Genomic DNA, 17,315 nt, shown 5'->3' with positions numbered 1-17,315 from the left:
CTGTCGAGGCCGCCTCGTGCAGTGGGCCGCGTGGACGACCGGGATCAGAAGCGCCTTCCTCCCCCCCACCCACCATGCCACATTCTCTCCGTCTCGACATGCCCCTCAGCTGGTTGCGGCTCCTGCTCCGCGGATGACCCGAGCCGTCATGCCTGATGGGTCTGGGCCAATGGCTGTGATGTCCCGTGGACTCTAACAAGGGGACAGAGGAATCCAAGGTGCTCCAGGAACTCTGCTCCCTGACAGACATACTCCTCAACCCCGTCGTGTGACATCAGCCTCCCTTCAAGAGGATTGGCCCCCTAGCCTGCGCGGTGAGCCCCCCTCTGCCTGCCGTCTCTCCGGTGCCAGGACCCCAAGGTGGCCCGGTGGCCGTCTCGGCTTCCAGTGTAACCGACGGTCGTGTGTCCTTGAGTGGGAGCCCCTCCCGCAGGCACTCGGACTTCCAGACCTGGAGAGCCTGGAGTGGTGGGACGGGAAGGCAGGGTCTCAGCGGTGGGGCTCCATCGGGTGGCAGAAATCCCAGCCACTACCCCCACGGCTCTGGAGCCACGAATCTGAGCTGATTCAGAGCGTCCCCTGCATCCTACAGGGCGTTGTCCCCGCGCCGCAAAGTGCTGTCACTCAGCAGATGCCACGGCCCAGACTTCAAAAGGCCACTCCCCTGTCCTCCCTGGTCGGCTGCTCCAGGGAGGCAGCCATGCGGAAAGACCTAGGAATTGCACGAGCAGGGGCCCGATGCCCACCCGGCCGGCTGGGCCATGCTCTCCTTGGCCAGAAATAGGGGTGCGTGAGACGCCGTGATCGCGAATAAGGCGCTCTGGAAGTCGGCAGCGGGAGTTTGGGCAGAAGCGCGGTGGTCAGGAAAAGCGTATCCGCGTTCAGAATCAGAGTGTGCCCTAGTGAGGCCAGAGTGGCGCCCTGCCCCTGGGGGAGGAGCCGGTGGGCCCCCGCACGCCGTGGGGGTGTCAGGGCTCGTCCCCGCGGGGTCTCGGGGCACAACCCCCACCTTGGCTCCCGAACGCACCTGCCGATGGCAGCGGCCACGGAGGGGGGCTGTCTGTCCCACAGAGCGGCCATCCTGTCTCCCCGGTAGCTGGGACTGCCCTCGGTGGAGGCGGTCAGCCCCTCGGCAGGTGCTCACATGGCTCACAAACACCTTCAGGTCCCGTGCCCGCTCGGGGAAGTCGAGCCGCGCTCCTCCTCCCCAGACCCTCCTCCCCAGACCCTCCTCCCCAGACCCTCCTCCCCAGACCCTCCTTCCCAGACCTCCTGCGGCCCGTTTTCTAATTGCATTCATCCCGGGTCCCTGACCGTCCAGCCACACAGTTAGCGGCTGGCCGTGAATCGGTGCAGACCTGTGATGTGGCCCCTCCAGCCGTGCAAACTGGGACGACCAGGGGGGCAGATGCCTCGCCAGCCGGATGACTGCGAAGTTCGACTTTGTTACAATTAAACCCGGTGAAGACAAGGGGACACAGGGACCGGGGGAAATACTGGCAAACGCACACCTGACCAAGGGCTCGCCTGCGAGACGTGCAAAGGACCCTTAGAGCTCAAGACGAAGAAAAGAGCCTGATTGAAGACGGACCGGCAGAGAAGACGCACAGACGGCCGCCGGGCCCGCGGAACGATGCTCCACGTCACGTGGCGGGAGGGAAACGCGCATCAAAACAGTCGTGAGCTCCCTCCGCGCACCCGCTGGAGCGGCCCAAAGCCAGAACGGCGACATCACCCAATGCTGGCGAGGACACGGGGCGACGGGAACTCTCGTTTGTTCCTGGTGGGAATGGGAAGCGGGGCGGCCGCTTTGGGAGACAGTCTGGTGGCTTCTGAGAAAACTCCACACGCCATTACCACGCGACACAGAAGCCCCGCTCCCCGGTATTTACCGCGGGAGCCGAAGACCTACGACCACGCAACGCGGGCTCACGGGACATTCGCGGCAGCTGTATTGATAATCCCAGCAGCTACATTCACAACTGACAAAGCCCGGACGCCACCAAGATGTCCTTCAGCGGGTGGACAGATAAATAAACTGTGAGATGTCCAGGTGAGGGAATACTATTCGGCACCGAAAAGAAACGAGCTAGGAAGCCGTGGACAGCCGCGGAGGAAACGTAAAGGCATCTCACTAAGTGCAGGAAGTCGGTCCGAACAGGCTGCTCACTGCACGATTCTAACTCGGTGACATCTGGACAAGAGCAAAAACGACACGCAGCGCAGATCACGTGCCCTCGGGGGCTCAAGGGCAGCAAGGAATAAACAGAAGGAGTGTGGGGGTTTAGGGCAGGGAAACTGCCCCGCGTGACACAGTCGTGGTGGACCCGCGTCCCCGTGCATCGGTTCAAACCCACGGAACGCGCACCCCAGAGGGACCCCCAGTGTCAGCTGTGGGCTTCCGACGATAGTAATGCCTCAATATTGGCTCATCGATTGCAACCGTGTCCCCAACGAATGCAAGATATTAGTAACGGGGGACGCGCTGTGTGGGGAGGGGGGCCGTGTCTCCGAACTCTCTGTCCGATATCTGTAAACCCAAAGCTGCTTAAAAACTAAAATCTATTTTGGGGGGACGCCTGGCTGGCTCAGTCAGTGGAGCTGTGACTCTCCATCTTGGGGTTGTGAGTTCAAGCCCCACGTTGAGTGGAGAGATTACTTACAAATAAAATCTTACAAATAATTATTATTATTTTTAAAGCCTTTACCAGATCCATGGCTGTCACGGGGTGTTTGATCGGCTCCAGCCATCAGCCGTGCCCGGAAGGGCTGGTGTGGTCCGTCACCCGCCCTCCAGGACCCTCCTGCCTCCCGCACGGGCCCCGGCCAGCAAGGGGGATGGGGGCAGGCCGGGAATCACCGCCCGCGGCCTTCAAGTCCCGGGTGGAGGCTCAGCGTCTACACGGCCCCTGGGAACTCGGCGTTGCTGTGCGTGGACTCTCGTCCTGGAGCCAGGCGGTTCCGGAGGCTCCCTTGGGCCTGTCCCGCCATGACGGCCCTCCCTCCACAGTCGGGGAGCCCACGTGGGGAGCTGCCAGCTGCCGAGCATGTCAACTCCCATTACGCTTCCGGGAGCTGGAGAGGAGGCCTCGCGCTGGGGGGGGGGGGGGGGGGGGGACCCGCTGGCCCCAGTGCGAGGTGGCCCTGGGCTAGAAGTCCGTGGGCCCCCGTGAGCCCCGACTGCTGGTTACAGGGACGTCTGGGGCCTCTGGGAATCGGGGTCAGACCAGAGCCAGGGCCCCGTGCTCCCCAGAGCCTGCTTCTTTCCCTCCCCCGGGGCACCGTCGCCCTGGTAAACGCCGCAGGTCCTTTGCGGAAGGCAGGGACAAGGTGGCCAGCGGACGTGTGCAGCTGTGCCCGGGGTCCTCCCTCCAAGCACGGGGTCTGGGGCCGTGAACTGGCTCTGGTCTCAGAGCTGACCCGGGGCAGGGGGAGGGGGGGGGCGGGTGTCTCTCTTGTCGGGATTCAGGTGGGACGTTTGCCCGCTTGACCCAGAGCTTGTCACGTGCTCCTGTCCTTCCAGGTTGATTCTGGGACACACGGTCCAGTAGCTGAGATCATGGGTCCCCATCACAGGCCTGCAAGGGCTCCAGGGCCTTCCAGCCGGGCCACCCCTACCTGCATCGTCAGCAGTGTGGCCGTCCCCCCCCCCCCAACAGCCCTCCTCCATGCTTCCTGACTCGGTGCCCACCCCCCTCCGTCTGCTATGTTCTGGCTCCACCACACCCCGTTCAGACCTCGCTTCATGCTGGCCTGTGTGAACGGCAGCCCTCAGCCGATGTAGCATGTGCTGCCCTGGGTCAGCTGGGTCCTTGGGGTGGGACAGGCCTGGGGGTCCCTGGCTCCCCTCATCCTGGGGTTAAGCCTTACGTGGCTCTGCGAGGCAGGGAAGGCACCACTGGGGGCCCCACTTTGCAGCTCCTGACCCAGAGAGTGGCCCTTAAGGGTCACATATCCAACACCAAGGCCCACCACTGGGGGCAGGGAGGGCCACTGTGATTGGCCAGAGCTGGTCCTGGGTCACCTCTGCAGGCACCAGGCCGCACGCCGGGGGGTGGGGGGCGGCATTCAGAGCGGGGTCTCGGCTGCCTGCCCCCACCCGGGCCTCCAGCACCTCTGCCTCCCGCCTCTCGTCCCCCATCCCTCCTGCCACCTGGACGGGCCCCAGCATTTCCAGACTGTGTGTCCTATAGGCAGGCGACGACCGGACGGAGCTCCTGCCGGGAGGTGACCGCTCCCTCTCTTTTCCTCACCGCCTCCCACACGCCTATGCCTCTGCCCCCAGGACCCAGGTCCACCCCCGCCTCACCCCTGCCGGACCTGAGCCTTCCCCAGGCCTCCCCACCTCCCCGCTCTGGATGGGCCCCCTGAGGCCGATGGCCACATCTGCTTCCCTCACTGGATTCCCCAGAGCTGGCTCGGAGGTGCTCCGTAAACACGAGGTGCACGTGTGATGGCCTGCCACGGCCTTCGCACCACGACACCACAGGTGTGGCCTGCAACCTCAGACGTTTATCCTCAAGGTTCTGGAGGCTGCGAGCCCGAGGCCGGGGCCCCTGCACGCGGTTCCTGGGGAGCCCCCCTTCCCGTGTGCACACAAGGGCTCTTCCCTGCGGGTCCTCGCCGGGGCGGGGGGTGGGGGCACCCATCCCATCGCAGACCCCACCCTCACGCCCTCACTCACCCTAACCACCACCCTGAGGCCCGGGCTTCGGCTGCGAACCGGGGGGCAGAGCATTCGGTCGGCAGGATGCGGGCACGGAGCTCACCGCCTGAGTGCGAAGGCCTGTCCTGCACCTTCCTCACTCAGCTGTTGGCTCCACCCTGACCCTGGCCTGCCTCGGGAGACGGAGGGCCTGTCGGAGGGACCCCCTGGGGCGTGGGGTCTGCAGCCTGAGTGGCCCCGGGCCCCCGCCGGGGGTGTGGATATGCCCCGGAGCCACGCGGCGCTGACAGTGGGTGCTTTGCACCGTTTCGTCATCGGGCACTGTTTCACCGCGGGTTAAATAAATTCCAGGAGTGGGCTGGAAATGTTTGCCGTGAGGGCCCCCGGGGGGCTGGGGGGGCTGGGCCCCCCCAGGTGGGAGGGCCCAGTCCACACTCCTTGCTGACGCCTGGGCCCAAGGCAGGGGCTCCAGGGTGCCTGGGGCCCCACGCTCCCCTCCAGAGGCGGTGCTGGCACCCGTGAGGTGGATGCACCCCTCGACCCCCTCTGCGTGCGTGCAGGGGTGCAGCCCTCCATGGGCCCTACCCCACCCCTTCATGGGCGGGACAAGCTCTGTCCCAGACTCTTGTGGGGGGGGGGGGGGATGGAGCAGGGTGTGGAGCCCCGAGCCTGGGTGTGGCTTGGCCGCTGCCAGGCCAGGCCAACGTGTGCCCTGCCAGCCTGGGGTGGGCCCTCCTGGGGGAAGGGGGGCTCCTGGGGCTGTGCGGGTCCCACGTGGACAGGTGGGCAGGTGGGCAGGTGAGTGCACGAGTGTTCAGGCAGGTGGGCAGGTGCCGTCACCGAACAGGTGACAGTCTTGGTGGATGAGCAGTTAATGGACTGGGGGTGGGTAAGCGGGGGGGTGGGGGGAGAAGAGCTCAGGGCTCAGTGAGTGAACAGGCGGAACCAGCACCACTGCGCCACCCCCCCCCCCCCCACCGCCCGGTGCTGTGAGACTGGGGTTCTGGACATAACCACGCTTCTAAATAAAAGCTATTGTAGGACAGCTTTAGGTTTACAGAAACGTTGCCAAGGTCGTGCAGAGAGTTCGCGCACCCCCTACGCCCGCTGTCCCCTGGCACCAACATCTGACGTGGGTCTGGGACATCTGTCACAACGGATCAATGGCTGCTGACCCATTATTGTTAACTAAAGGTCCACACTCTACGCAGAGTTCTTGTCTTTCCCCACCCTCCTGTTTCCATCCCCGATTCTCACCCAGGGCACCGCGGGACACTTGGTCCTCAGGTTTCTGACAGTTTTTGATGACCCGGACAGTTCCGAGGGGGACAGGTCAGCCACATCGTGGGGCGCGTCCCAGTTGGGGTCTGTCTGGTGTGTGTGTCACGGTCAGGTGGGGTTGTGGGTTTGGGGGGAGGGCCACAGGGTGACGCGCCCTTCCCACCCCATCACGTCCGGGCTCTTGCTCCCCACCTGCCTCGTCCCCGCGATGCTGGCCCGGCTCACCTGGCGGAGGTGTGCATCGGGTGCGGCCGGGCTGTGGTCTCCGGAAGGACGTCGCTGTGACAGCCACACCTGGGCTTCTCCAGGCCGGCGGGTGTCCTGGTCTCATCTCCCGTACCTCTCCTCCAGGGGCCACCTACCCAGTGTGGGCGCCCGGGTGTCTGTGACGGGGTGGGTTATGGGGCTATCGATCAGCGCCACGTCCCCGAGCCGGGTCTCTGCTGTCCCAGCCTTGGCCACTGGGGGCACTTTCAGTCAGCTCCTATGACAGTTTCCAATGACCCGATTATTAGATGAGGTCGCGGAGGAGGAAGGAAAAAGGAGGTCGCCGGCCAGCAAATAACATATAACGCACATATGCACACATGTGTGCACGTGCTCCCACACGCGCCCAGCGTCTCCCGTGGAAAAGAAAGCAGGAGGCAGGCCTGGGCTGGCTCGCAATGGGGCCACCGTCAGGACGGGGTCTGAGGGGCGCAGGCCGGGCAGCGTCCCACCGGGCCACCCCTCGGGGATCAGCCTGCTGCTTTAGGCCCCCTCACGGCTCCTGGAGGTCAGTGGCCGCCCCAGGTGCCCGGAGGAGACGGGCAAGTGTCTGAAGGCCAGGAACCCAGGCCCGGCTCCGAAAGCCTTTCTCCAAACTGAGCACGGAGGCACCTGGGGGTCTGGCTGCAGGCAGGGTCACCTCACTGCCTCCCGAGAGGCTGCCAGGCGCTGTGTCTCTCACCAAAGTTGGAGAGAAGTGACGGCAGTGAGCGGCTCATCTCCGCCAAGAGAGCGTCAAGCTGGCCAGTCCCCACGGCCGGCACCCTGAGGCACCCGGGATCCTGCACTCCCACTCCTGCCGCCTCTTGGGTCACGCCTGGGCTCCATCTGGAGCGGTGCCACAGTCATCAGAGATGCCCCTGTGTCCCTGCAGACCCGGGGGGTACTCCTGGGACCAGAGTGGAGGGTCTGGGGGCACCGGGATGGGGGAGGCGTCCCGGCTGCCCCTGTGGTTTGCAGCGGGTGGGAGGAGATGGCCGGAAACGCTGGTTTCCAGAAGGCCAAGGGGTGACCTCGCCTGCAGCTCTCAGGGGCACCCCCTCCCCTGCTGAGGTCCCCAGTGTCCAGGGGGGACCCCACACGAGAGACACCAGAAGGGAGCCGTTCCAGCACGGAGGTGAGCCCCCTGCTCTGCCCAGTCAGCCTGCCTCCCCGAGGAGCACAACAGCGGCCGAGTGGTACAAACCGGCCAAGATTGGACCCCAGACAGTGGCTTCACCACGTGTCCCCCCCGGGGGACACGGCCCCACGTGAGTTTGTGGCCCTGCCTCACCCTCAGGTTTGAATCGTTCAATTACAGACTCGGGTTTGGACAAAGCCTTCCTGGGCCTCCCAGCCGGGTGCGTGGTACCAGGGCCCCGGTCCTCCCCGGTGGCCCCAAGATGGCTCTGCTCCAAATCACCCCTTTGTGCCACGAAGGCGTTGAAAGTCAAATTCCCTTTCCAAACATTTTGTCGTCACAGAACGTTTCAGATGGTGTTTCGTAAGATGGCACACCAGTCCTGATGTTCGCGTTAGATCCTGCCTCCCACATTCCTCCCAGAATCAAGCCTGGGGCAGGATTCCACTTGTATGCTCCCAGGACAGGAAGCTCACCCCCTACCCAGGCACCTTCTCTGCTCACCCACCTCCCCCCAGGATGTGTTCTGCGGCCACACCTAGAACAAGGCCACACTCTTCGGGGGAGGCCCCGAATCCCTCCAGGGGTCCTGGTGCCTTGGGTCAGGGCTGGGGGGCAGCAGGGGTGGCAGAAGCTGGCCTCACCACCCCTCCCCTGCTGCCTTTGTGTCCTCTGCGGCAGCCAGAGGATCAGTTCTCTGGGTGTGTTGACAAACACAGAGACACGCAGGACGCAACCTACCTCCTGGGCGGGCAGATGTGGTCAGAGGCCCCTGCCCAGCTGGAAACCACAGTGGGCGGGGAGGGGCGGAGGAGGGAAGGAGGGAAGAGGAGAAGGGACCGGAGGAGGCCACCATGCAGTCCTGGAGTCGAGTCAGGGTGGCCAAGTGCCAGCTGCTGGTCACCAGCTCCTTTGTCTTGGTAACAGGCTGGTCAGGCGGGAAGGGTGGGGGGCGGGACACGTTATCGGACCTCTAGGACTGTGGTTCCCCCACACCCAGCTCTGCTGTCCCTATCCTGCCCCTGGGACATGCACTTGGAGCCCCTGGTGGTGGGCTCCTGGCAGGTGACTGTGGGGACAGGACGCCCCTGGGGGCCTAGCCAGGCAGCGCAGGTCAGAGGGGGCAGGGGGCAGGGGGAGGGTGCTGCTGGGGTGGGGTGGGCCCATCCTCCACTGTGCAGACAGAATGACCCAAGGTTCTGGGTCCTTTCGGCGGCTGGAAAAGGAATGTGTGTGGTGGGGGAGGGTGGGGAGTGTGTGTGTTGTTGGTGCATCTGTGTGTGCAACACGGTGTCTGGGACAAGGTGAGCCTGTCCCAAGTGAGACCATGAAGCTGAGGGAGGTTGGCCAGTGGACCCAGGACACCCAGACCCTGCTCTCTGGGGCCCCGTTCTGCGCCCAGCCCTGCCCCCACACTGCGGGTCTGCCCCACCCCCAGCTACTGGGCCTTTCTATGGCCGCCATGGCAGCTGTCAACTACCTAGGGACACACTTTGCTGTCGTCGGCCGCGCATCCTCAGACAGGACCCCCTATGAGGCCACACGCCGCTGGGGTAAGTGAGGTCCTGTCGGGGTGGGGGAGGCTGCAGGTGCAAAGGCCGTGGGGGGCATCCTGGGCTGGGGTGAGGGTCTCCTAGTGGAGCCAGGCTGGGCCAGGCAGTGGGTCAGGGTAGAGAGGGCCACCCCGGGGTCCTTCTCCACTGGGCAGAGCCAGGGCCCGGGACACAGCCTCTGCCTCTCCCTAGGTCTCCCGCCCTCCCTTGGGGGCCTGGGGACAAGCGGGACTATCACGTAGCATCCAGATGGCCTCGTGTCCTGGAGGCGTTGCTCCAGGACAAAGGGGCCCGGACCTGGATGCACTCTGGGGGCTTGGTCTCAGGCAAGAGCACAGGACGCCAAGGAAGGCAACCGTGGGGGAGACTGAGGCCCACAGGATCGGGCCGTGGTCCCAGCCCCAGGCCTCCTGCCCCTTAGGCCCCAGTTTTTACCCTGAAGCCGGAATCCTGGAGCAGGAAGCCTGGGTCTTGAGCCTGGACCGATAAGACACCCCGCTCTTGCCTGGTGGCTTCCGAGATAGCCCAGGCGACTGCAGAAGCAGAAGTGGGAGGCGGGGCCTCAGGCCTCCTCCTTCCCTCTGGCCTTCGGAGCATTGGGAGGAGAGGAAGTGGGTGGTGGGCGGGATGTCCTGCCTGAGGGGCGTGTGGACCTGTTCAGAGCTCCCAGAAGTCCACCCCCCAAGTGTTCCCTTGGGCCGGATTTCAGACACAAGCCCTGTGCACTCCGGACCCCCGTCTGGGACACCCCTAACCTCCTCCTCTCTCTCCCCGCCCAGCCTCCTGCACCAGCATCAGCCTGGCTGGGCTCCTGACCCTGGGCGCCGTGCTGGGTGCTGTAGCCACCGTGAGGGAGGCCGGGGGCCTCATGGCTGGGGTGAGTTCTCCCTGCCCCTCCCCCAGCCCCCCAGCCCCTGGGGCAGGATCAAGAGCGGGCAGGGCTGGGAGCACCCCCCACAGTGTCGCAACAGAGACAGAGGTCCGAAGGCTGTGCGCCAGCTGGGACCCCCATCCACCGGGGCCAACCAGGGCCCCTCTGCCAGGCCTCCTTTACTCCGTCATCCAGGGGGGCAGAGTCGGCCCTCCCAGGCCTGGAAGCCATTGCCAAAGGCCCAGGGAGGTCTGGTTGCATCATGCTGGAGGCTCTGGGAACTGGCTTCCATTTCCTGTTACGAGGACACGCGGGGAGGCAGGGATACGCCCCCCCCACCCCTCTGGTGGCCAGATCACTGCAAGTCGGGGCTCGTGCGGTGCCCCAAGGCGGCCTGGGGCCCACACTGCTCCCTTGCAGCCATGGGGAGGCTCTATATGACTCCAGAGTGGCGGCCCCTTGTCCCCATCCCTGCCTCCCCAGGCCCGTCCATCCTGCCCCCTCTGGTGCGAGCCCTCCTCTCCTAAGGGACCCTGGGCTCTCACCTGCTCCCCCCGACCGCCGCCACCAGCACATGCCCCCCCAGCCTGGGCTCCTTCCGGGACTCCCTACAGGCCCAGCACAGAGTCCAGTTGACAAAGGCAGGCCAAGCCCAAGGACCCTGAGGGTGTCCCGCAGAACCAGCCAGGAGGGCCGTCCGCTTCTCACAGGACAGAAGTCACAGGCGAGTGGGAGGAAGTGAAAAGTTTATTGAATATCAGGGTCAGTGACAGAGAAGATGGAGGGAGACGGGGAGACTCAGAAAGGACAGAGAGAAAGACCCTCCGTCACTCAGGTTTGATTTGGCAAAGGGGTCCGGGGTACGTGTTTCTTCGGGACTCCAGGGTAGGGTCTGGTCAAAGGTGAGCATCACCGAGGGGGAGGGGGCGCCCACGCCGGTGCCTCCCAGGTTTGTCCGCGGCTAACGTCCCGGAACATGATGTTCGCTTCTGCTGAGACGTTCTCCCGTGCTTGGGGCCTAGGACCAAAGCTGGAGGATGACGAAGTTTCTTGCCTCCCCCTTGGAGTGAGAATGTGGCTTCTTTGTTTATTCAGATGCAAGGGCGGGGTGGGGTGGGGGGGCTACACAGTTACAGAGTAACTGGGGCACAGCAAAGAAACAGACACAGAGCCTTTCGACACCGGGAGCCCCTTCCGCTGCCCGCAGGGCAGGCTCCCTGCAGCCCCTTGGGTCCCCCAGGCCTCCCTCTACCCCCTAGGAGACCCCCTCCTCCTGCCTCCAGCCCTCTCCTCCTGCAGACCCCACCCCTACCCTGAGAGCGGTCCATGGGGTCACCAGCCAGGGAGCCAGCCACCCCAGGGCTCGCCGAGGGCTGGCAGGGTTCTCCACCCAGCCCGTGTCAGCAAATGTTTGGGGAATGACTCCTGGTTTGTAGGGACATAGGCCTCTCCTAAAGCTGCAGTCCCAGGGGGGCTCGAGGGGCACCGGCTCCCCGCTGGCTGGTAGGCCGGGCAGGAGTGAGGGGGCACTGGGGCACTGGCAGGGCCGTCCGTCTGTGTGACCAGGAGCCCTAAGGCCCGGCTCAGGGAGCTGACAGGCGGGTGGACTGCCCCCCGCCCCGGAGCGGAGCCCTAAGGCTGGGGGCCTGCCAGCGGGGCGAGGCTGGAGAACGAGGCCGCACGCCCGCCTGGAGAGGCCCGCGCCGGGGCGGCAGCCTCGGCCGCCAGGGGGCGCCGTGGTGCCGGCCGAAGCGGTAAAGCTTCGGGAGGCGGGAGGTGCTCCCATTCCCGCAGTTCGCGCTCCGGGCACCGGATCCGGGCATCCCCAGCCCGCGGCGGCTCTTCCTGGTCCAGATGCTCCGGGGCGCCTTCCGCTCTGGCCTGTGGGCAGGGGGCAGGGGCACCGGGATTGAGCCGACAGCTGCCTGCGGCACCCCGCCCCCTCCCTGGGCGCCCGGCCCGACGCCCCCGAGGGCCCGCGCCAGGGAGCCGCCCCTGCGCGTGCACCTTCGTGCGCCGCGGGGTCTGGCGCGGCCGTGCGTCTGCACACGCCGAGCAGCGCGTGTGGACGGACTGGCAAGCGGGGGGACCCTTCCCGACTGTCCCCCGCCCGCCCCTTCCCGCCCCCACCTCCTCCAGCCTCGCCCCTCGCGGGCCTCTCAGCAGGAAATGAACGGAGCCCAAAGGCGGCCTATTTATTCATGGTTTTTATTTAGAAGGAGAAAGCAAATGCTGGCGCTGGGCCGGCCGCACCCAGCGGCTCCAGGCTGTGCAGGCCCTTGGGGAGGTGAGGTGGGCCTGGGGCCGCCAGAGGCCCTCCCTGCAGGCGGGCGAGTGGAGGGAGGGAGGTGGCGTGCTCTCTCCTGAGGAGCGCAGCGATTTCTGGAAAATGCTGGTCTCCTGAGCTGGCTCGGGGCCCCCATCCTGGGAGGCGGTGTTGAGCGATGGTTTCCAGATGGAGAAGGAGGCCCTCAGCCAGTCAGGGAGGAGGGGGAACAGGAGGAGGAAGAGGAGGAGGAGGGGGAGGAGGAGGAGAGGGAGGAGGGGGAGGAGGAGGAAGGGGGATGTGAGGGAGGAGGAGGAAGAGGCAGAAGGGAGGAGGAGGGATAGGGAGGAAGCGGAGAGGGAGGAGAGGCAGGAGGGAAGAGGAGGAGGGGGACGAGAAGGAGGAGGAGGGGGAGGAAGGTGGAGCCATCTCTAGGACAGGCACGCAGGAGGCAGCAGGGGAAGACAGGGGGCTGCCTGCTCCCCCCCCCCCCGCCCCCCACCACGCACCCCAGGGCAGAGCCAGAGGTCCCAGTGCTCCTACCAAGTTTGGGGGCTGGTGGGCGTGGCCTGCTCTCTCCCGGCACCTGGTGGAGGCCCCTGGCACGGACCGTTTCTCTGTCCCGGCCCCGCCCAGCCAGTGTCCGTGTGTCTGTGTCTGCGGGCATCTCTCGATTCCACTGGTCATCGATCCTCCTGGGTGTCATCCTTAGCGAGGCAGTGGCTGGGTGGGGAGAACCCGGCCGCAGTCTGCCCCAGGCTGCAGACAGTCCCGGGAGGACTGTCCCCCGCGGCACAGGGCGGCGGTGCCCTCACAAAGCCAGCACGGCAGGGAGGTGAGGCACACACAGCGGGCCTCTGGACACCTAGGCTGTGTGGTCAGCAGCCAGCCGAACTGCCTAGAGCTCTAGGAGACCTGGCCGGAGTCCCAGGTCTGAGGGTCACCGGCACGCAGGTGACCGGTCAAGCTGCAGTGGGGGTGACATCCCCGGGGCGGCATGTGAGCCGGGGTTCCTAGTCTCGGGTGACCTTCTGAAGCTGCCCACAAAAGCTCCGGTCATGCGCACTTCTCCGGGGAGGGGCCCATAATACTCCCCGGCCTCTGCCAGCGGGGGGCTCAACAGTTCCAGACCCCCGAGCCAGAGAGAGGAGGGCACCGTGGGGGCACTGATGATGGAAAGACATTCCCCCCAGAGAACTCCATCTCCTCCAACGCTGGGGTCCCAGGGGGTGAAGACAGGAGGCGGGCCTCTGCCCAGACTCCCCCTACCTGGGGGTGCCCCACCTGCCCTAGCTCCTTCCGGCCAGAACCACAGAAGCCCAGCTGCAGAGGCTGGGGCTTGACCCAGAGGCACGTTCCAGAAAGCAAAAAGAAATGAGCAGTCCCTGCTGTGCACCTGCAGAAGCCCCCACCCCCCACCCCTGTGCTCCACTCGCTGGACCCTTCTCCCAGATCCGCATCTCAGCCCAGCATCCGCCCCCGGAAGCAGCCCCACTGGGTGGGGGCTCCCATCATCCAGGGGACTGCCTCCTTCCCTGGGGTTGGGGGGACGTGGCGCTGCCACGGAAGGGCCCCCACGAGCCAGAATGACCAATAGGGGAAGAATTCGCAAACAAGCCAGAAGGGCTGGGAAGAGTGTGCCCGCAGCCCAGGTCTCTTCCTCGGCCTGCGTGTGCACCCCATGCACTAGGGGGCCCAGGCCCAGCCTCGAGGTGGCCGGTCGGGCCGCACAGGGTGACCCTCGTCTCTTCCGCCCCAGGGCTTCCTGTGCTTTGCCCTGGCGTTCTGCATCCTGGTGCAGGTGGCCTTCTGGAGATTCCACAACCCTGCCCAGGTGAGTGCCTGCCCGCACCCCCCCCACCCCCAAGCATCACACAGCAGGGGGTACCTGAGCCAGGTAAAGTCCACTCTGGGGGGGGACTGGGACCTGAAGGCTGGGACAGGCCTCAGAAGCCCCCCAGGCCCGTGGGGTCAGGAGTTGGAAAGGAGGTGAGGTGCGGGGGAGGGGCGGCCGGCTGACCTGAGGGACTGAATAGACAGGTCCGTGTTCCGGAAACTGGCCCAGAAGCCCTGCCGGTGTCCACGCCTTATCCCCAGATGACAGCCACCCTTCAGCCCTGGAGCAGGGGCAGCCAGGGGGCCACGGAAGGGCAGGGCTGTCCTCCTGGTGGCACTTCGGGGTGGGCTCTTCCCCAGGGCTTCCGTGTTGGTGGTGATCGGGGCGGTGATGCCCGTGGGGGGTGGACCTCCACGGGAGGTGGTTCCCATGTCTGTTCCCCCTCCGCCCGTCAGCTGCTGTCCTCTGTGTGCTTGCTATCTCAGCATAGTGTGGATGGACTCAGGGTGTGAGAGGGGGCCCTGTCCCGATTTGGGGGCTGGGGGGAGGCCCCAGCTCTGGGATAACTCAGTCCTCAGGGCCAAAGAACCCAGAGAGCGTACATGAGCCAGGCTCAAAGCCCGCAGGCCTGGGTGCTGACCCAAGGGACCGAGGCCAGACCACAGCTTGGGGGCAGCGCCTCGGGCACAGGGGCCAGGACAGCCTGGCCCTGCCGAAATTCTGTCTGAATCCAGAGCCCTGAGACGGAGCTGAGAGCCTGCCTGGGGAGTGGGGCTGGCCCCCTCCCAGAGCAGGGCTGGGGGGCAAGGCAGGCCCCCCGTCTGGGCAGAGGAAACGGGTACCCAAGAGGCTCAGAGAGGGAGGCCCAGGGGTCCAAGCCCCTAGCCCAGCTGCTCCTTGGCTGAGGCCAAAGGGACAAAAGACTGGCCCTCCGCAGTCCCCAGCAGTTGGCAAGATCCTGATGGCCCTTGGGCCCAACCTTCACCCATGAGAGCCCAGACCCAGGTGGGGTCTCTGGAGCAGGCTGAGAAGTCAAGGGGCCAGCAGGTGGGACTGCAGACAGGGTTGGGAGAGTTCTGCTGCATAGACCCTGTCTGCCCTGACTTTCTGTGATCCCTTCTCCGCTGGGCCTCAGTTCCTCCGTGTGCTCCCAAAGGACCAGCCCAGGCAAACCGAGGCCAATCTGGCTAGAATGTACTCGGTTTCTGGCAAAACACTGTGCAGGCAGCAGGTGACAAGCCGGGATTTCTTGCCTGTGTGTCTGAGTCCCAGTGGCCCCAGGGTCTCTGTTGCCCGGGCCCCCAGAAGCGGAGGCCCCCAGGGGCAGCTGGGTCAGGAGACTGGGCCTGGCTTGTACTGTGTGCTTTTAGGTTTGTACTGACCCTCTCTGGTCCTGGCTTCCCTTGCCCTCAGAAATGGGCTTCGTTTCTCCCTCACGTGCTCCTCGGATGGAGGAGGCCGGGTCACCAGGCCAGGTGTGATGGTCATGGCCTTGCTCTATAGAGGAGGTACTCAGGCCCAGGGGTCACCGTCCAGGGCACATTGCCCTGAGTCAATGCCTCTTTGCCCCTCTCTGCCTGGGGTTTACCCTAAACAGCGCCCCCCCCCCAGCATCATTTGGGGTCACCACCCTGTGACCAGGTGGGAATCTGAGAGGAGCACTGTCTGGGGGGTACAGGCAGTACCCCTTAATTAGGATTAGGGACCCTGGCAGGAAGCACAGAGGCATCCGAGACCACCAGGTGCATTCCAGTTTTGTCACGGAGAAGCAAGGCCTCAGGCTCCCAGAGCACCCCCAAACCCAGTAACGGGGACAGATGCCCAGGCCTGTGGGGAGGGTCCAGCTGGGCCCCCACTGCTGGGCCCCGGGGTCTTGGGTGAGGGGCGTGGCTTTGCCTGAAGCTGGGGCCCGTGCCTCCTGCTTCTGGGGTCCTGGGGACAGACCCCGGTCAGCACATATTCCTCCTACGCCAAGATTGCAATCGCGAGAGCCGGCCGTGGGCCACCCGGCTACTCCCTGGGCCCTAGTGGGGGTGATGCAACCAGGAGGGCGGTCCGAGCTGGCCTCCTTGACTCAGCCACTTGCCCGCTGACCCCAGGCCCGCTCTCCCAGGCCCCCAGAGTCACAGGGACGCCCTCCCATGGGGACACAGTGGCTTCATGGTCTCCGCTCGTTTATACCTAGAGACAGAGGCAGAGAGAGGGCCACCAGCCAGGCCCTACTGCGGTGCTGGCCAGCCTGACGCCTGCCCTCTAGCCCAGTGCGCTGCCCACCTCCCAGCGATTGGCTGGAAACCAGCTGACCCAGTCTGGGATGGCTTGCAGTGCAGTGTCTCAATGGGAGGGTCCCTTAGTGCCAGGAGTGGGTGTGGAGGGGTTGATGAACGTCCCTCTGGTTCCTGTTGAGGCACAGGGGCTTTGGACATGGCTGGCCAAGAGACCCTCTGTGGCCCGCCTACCCCGGTCCTCCAGGCTGCCAGCAGGACAGCCACCCTTTCCGGGGAGCATGTGGGTCATGCTGGGTCATCTGTTTACCCCCAGCCTTGGGGACAGCCCTGAGCAACCATCGTGTCCCAGCTGTCAGTGTGACAACAGCACAGGGTGGAGAGGGGGCAGGGGAGGGCTCAGGGTCTCTAGGAAGGGACAGGAGGCATCACAGGACGGGGGAGCTCAAAGAAGCCTGGCCCACGCCAGGAGACCATCGACCCCAGGGTGGTCAGGGAAGGCTTCCTAAAGGTGGTGAGATTCCCGTTTGTCTTCAAAGGACTCATTTGGCAACAGGTGGGCATTTAGGTCTGCAGAACAGGTGCTTAGGAAGATGGAGGCAGTGAGGTCTGGGTGACGCTGGGTGCGACGTGAAGACAGAACCGGGCCAGGCCCCTGTCCGCACCTTCCTTCTCCGTTATCTGCCTTGTCTGCTCAGAGCCGGCCCTGGATGCCCAGGCTTCTTCCTTGGAGCCCGGCTGCCTGGCTTTACAGAACCCACCACGTGGTTCTGGGGAGAGACCTAGACCATCAGGGGGGAGCTGAGCTCCTGGCAGGAGGCTCCTCCCAGCCTTCTCTGCCCAGGCCTGGCTGCCAGCCTTCCCTGTCCCACCCCCATTTCCGGATCAACAGAAGTAGGGTGGCCACTTCCCTCGGCCAGGCCTTCTATGCTCCAAAAGATCAGAGCCGGAGGTGACCGCGGCTCGGGGCTCTGGCTTATGCAAGACCCCTGCCCCCAGAGCGGGACTGCGGCATTGGTGGCCCTTCCTGTGGGGAAAGATCCCCCCAGCCGAAGCCTCGGGGACTGCTGCGACCAGCCTCCCAGGAGACCTCAGGGAGCTCTGCCTGCCGGAAGGAGGAGGGGACTGTTTGGAAGGCACATGGGGGCAGGCCCGCCTTTGGGGAGCTGCGTCCGTCATAGGGAAGGGGCTTCTCCGGCACAGAGGCCTTCCCGCGATGCTCTCGGTGC

The 17,315-nt window shown here is 65.3% G+C and overlaps 1 protein-coding gene across 2 annotated transcripts in view; it reads left to right on the top strand.

Annotated features, from left to right (window-relative positions):
• TSPAN32 (tetraspanin 32) overlaps positions 1-17,315 on the top strand; it is a 34,018-nt gene that overhangs the window by 12,083 nt on the left and 4,620 nt on the right. Inside the window, exons 3-6 of one of the 2 annotated variants that reach the window (XM_047877807.1) lie at positions 8,168-8,254; positions 8,773-8,887; positions 9,667-9,764; positions 13,784-13,858. In XM_047877807.1, the coding sequence (XP_047733763.1) occupies positions 8,189-8,254; positions 8,773-8,887; positions 9,667-9,764; positions 13,784-13,858 (354 nt within the window). In that variant the 5' untranslated portion in view covers positions 8,168-8,188. Of the gene's footprint in view, positions 1-8,167; positions 8,255-8,646; positions 8,888-9,666; positions 9,765-13,783; positions 13,859-17,315 lie in introns of those variants that run through there. The other variant, XM_047877806.1, reaches the window with a different exon arrangement.

Source organism: Prionailurus viverrinus, chromosome D1, assembly GCF_022837055.1.
Source record: "Prionailurus viverrinus isolate Anna chromosome D1, UM_Priviv_1.0, whole genome shotgun sequence".
Taxonomy (NCBI): domain Eukaryota; kingdom Metazoa; phylum Chordata; class Mammalia; order Carnivora; family Felidae; genus Prionailurus; species Prionailurus viverrinus.
This window is presented reverse-complemented; position numbering and strand designations above follow the sequence as displayed.